General features: G+C 43.4%; 1 protein-coding gene across 1 annotated transcript; it reads left to right on the top strand.

Annotated features, from left to right (window-relative positions):
* Positions 1 to 788: 788 nt before the first annotated feature.
* Positions 789 to 1,656, top strand: CTXN3 (cortexin 3; the record flags this gene model as incomplete). The annotated part of the gene is made up of 1 exon (XM_083464707.1): positions 789 to 1,656. The coding sequence occupies one exon, from the start codon at positions 789 to 791 to the stop codon at positions 1,080 to 1,082; it is 294 nt and encodes a 97-aa protein (XP_083320833.1). The 3' UTR covers positions 1,083 to 1,656.
* Between the last annotated feature and the right edge of the window lie 1,418 nt (positions 1,657 to 3,074).

Raw genomic sequence — 3,074 nt, 5'->3', positions numbered from 1 at the left:
GTCTAGAACAATAGGGGGGTTATTGGGTTGTTTTTGTTTTTATTATGTATTTGGTGCTTTTAAATTGTGATTTTATGTTGTAAATGCCCTGAGACCTCCAGGTATAGGACAGTATACAAATTTAATTTAAAAAGTAATAAATAAACTGACTGGAATGTCACCCGTCACACCTATCTGCTAGGACTTGGGAAGAGAGCATTTCTATATATATATATATATATATATATATATATATATATATATATATACAAATAAATTATAAAATGTATCACAAAACTTATCACTTATACAATCTTTTTTAGACTTCCATCAGCACCTCTGATGATCCACCGTTTTAACCACTTCTTATGCAGTTCTTAACTTTATATTGCCTTTGTATCTCTTAACAAATCATCCTTCCCCTTCTCCATTTTTGCAATACTTCCAATAATACTCCTGACAAAACTTCTTGCAAACCTACAAACGTCGTCTGATCCTCACAAATACTTTTCAAGTAGTCTGTAAATTTACTCCAGTCTTCCGTGAATTTATGGTCCTGCCGGTTTCGAATCCTTCCTGTTAGTTTATCTAGTTCTGCATAGTCCATTAACTTCATTCTCTATTCTTCAATTGTTGGTAATTCTTCTTGCTTCCATTTCTGCCTCATCTAGGGTCTCAAAGAAATGTTTCTCTCTTTGCATCTTCAGAGCCTTGACATCCTACTCAAGACAGACTTACTTATACTTTCGTTTCTCATCTCTTCAGTTTCAGGCAATGAAGGACCTGCGAATGATTCTTACCATGCCCTGATGATGAAAAGAAGAAGACTGTGGAATTCCTTGCTTCCTCTTTCCTGGAGAATGGATGGCGAGTCCTTCACCTCTGCTTTCTTCTCTTCTGGGAACATTCCCGCAGAAACCGGCATCACCCTGGAACAGAAAACAACCTTTGTCTTTGTCGTTTTGTTATTCATTTTCCTCGGAATTCTCATTGTCCGGTGTTTCCGGATTCTCCTAGACCCCTATAGGAGTATGCCAACCTCTACCTGGGCAGATGGAATCAACGGACTAGAGAAAGGACAATTTGATTATGCCCTGGCTTAAAAACCAAGGATGCAAAAACTTTATCGATAAGTCTGTCATGTGGAACCCGTTTCTCCCACGGGCGAAAATATGAAGGCGTTGTTGTTTTTAAACAGCTGTAAGGCAGGTGTGGGGAATCTTTGGCCCTCCAGATGTTGGTGAACAACTTGGTCAGTGGTTATGCTTGCTGGAGCTGTAGTTCATCAACATCTGGAGAGTCAAAATTTCCCCACAGCTGCTGATGGGAAGCCAGCAATTTCCTCCAAGAAGAAAAGATGGAAATTTTTCGTATGCAAAATTCAGCTTTGGGTATACAACACACACAATATCTTTTAGCTCAGACAGCACTTTGATTTGCAGCTGCCTTATTTCTAAAAGGAGATGGCTCTTCCCTCTCTCCCCCCTCACCTACCTCCAAACCTTTAATGAGCATATCCATATTTAAAAGCAAGCATGTGATTTTTGTGGCTTGTGTGTGGACATTAGGTAATGTTTTTCGAGCACAGGCAAAAAAATGTATTCCCACTCCCCTTGTCCCTCTTACCAGAAAGGTAAAAGTTTCTCAGCAACCTTAATTAAAGATTGATAGCTTCAAGGGCTGATTTCAGTGGAAAATATGGCTCACTCACAGTACAACCTTGATTAGGAAACCATGACTGAAATCAGAGATATAAATCAGGAGTGCCTTTCCAAGACTGACGGTATATAATCTGCTTCGTTTCAAATTATGGTAGGTTCTTTTAGGTTTGTTTCATGTTAGGTCAGCTGTAGCAATTTTAGTTAAACTCACTATATATATATATATATATATATATATATATATATATATATGTGTGTGTGTGTGTGTGTGTGCGCGCGCGCGCGCACGCGCGCACATCTGCTCCCAGTATAGTAGTACCTCGGGTTACATACGCTTCAGGTTACATACGCTTCAGGTTACATACGCTTCACATTACAGACTCCGCTAACCCAGAAATAATACCTCAGGTTAAGAACATTGCTTCAGGATGAGAACAGAAATCGTGCTCCGGCGGCGCAGCAGCAGCAGGAGGCCCCATTAGCTAAAGTGGTGCTTCAGGTTAAGAACACATTCAGGTTAAGAACGGATCTCCAGAATGAATTAAGTACTTAACCCGAGGTACCACTGTAGTGCTGTCTGGACAGAGTTTTAGGGCTGGAGTCCAGAGTCATATTCAACAGAATGAACAGAAAGGCCCCCTGAATGCAAAAGAGTTGGTTTACCCCATTTTGAAGTAAGGGCTACTCCAAATTTCTTTTTTATTGCATATTCGTGATGATTTGTGCTCAGAAGGATGTGTCCATTTGGTTCTTTCAGTTTCGCATGCTGGATCTCACCTCATTAAGAGCTCATCCGAATCAGAAGTTGGTTTCATGGATGCATCCAGCATTAGCAAGAAATAGACAATTCACAGCAGATCAGGCTTGTATGAAATGCCTTCAGGAAGGCACAACTACAGCTCATACATTCAGGTTGGTGCAATCGGTTTCCATTCACACTGTAGATCAGGGGCATAGCATGGGTTGCTGTTGCCCGGGGCAGGGCAAGTGTTGCGCCGCCCTGGTGGACTGGGCAGCAGTCAGTCCCTTTGCCGACCAGCATCTAATCAAGGGAGTCTTTCCTTACAAGCTAGGCCCAAACTGGGATCAGAGAAAAGACAGAGAAACTTGAAGGCCAGGAGCACTGCTGTCAACTTGCCCTCCTGTCCTTGCAGCAAGGCGCACCTGCAGTGCCTTCCTGCCTTCCTCTTCCTCCCTCCTCGGTGGGCAGTGGTGGCTCCCTCTCTCCCTCTCAGCCGGCCCAGTGGTAGACTACGCGTGGGTGTTCCTTCGCTGGCCACAAGGAGAAGAAGACACCACTTCCACCCCAGCCCTGAATGACCAGCCTGGGTGCGGTTTGCCTCCTCACAGCTCCTGCCTCAATGAGGGAGCCTGTTGTGGGCGTCCCTGGTTGCACCCTCTCAGAAATTTGTGCCCGGGGCCATGGCCCCCCAT

The sequence above is a fragment of the Podarcis liolepis genome (assembly GCF_965112155.1).
Source record: "Podarcis liolepis genome assembly, chromosome: 11".
NCBI lineage: Eukaryota > Metazoa > Chordata > Lepidosauria > Squamata > Lacertidae > Podarcis > Podarcis liolepis.
The sequence above is the reverse complement of the archived record's forward strand: the minus strand, read 5'-3'. Positions and strand labels throughout refer to the sequence as shown.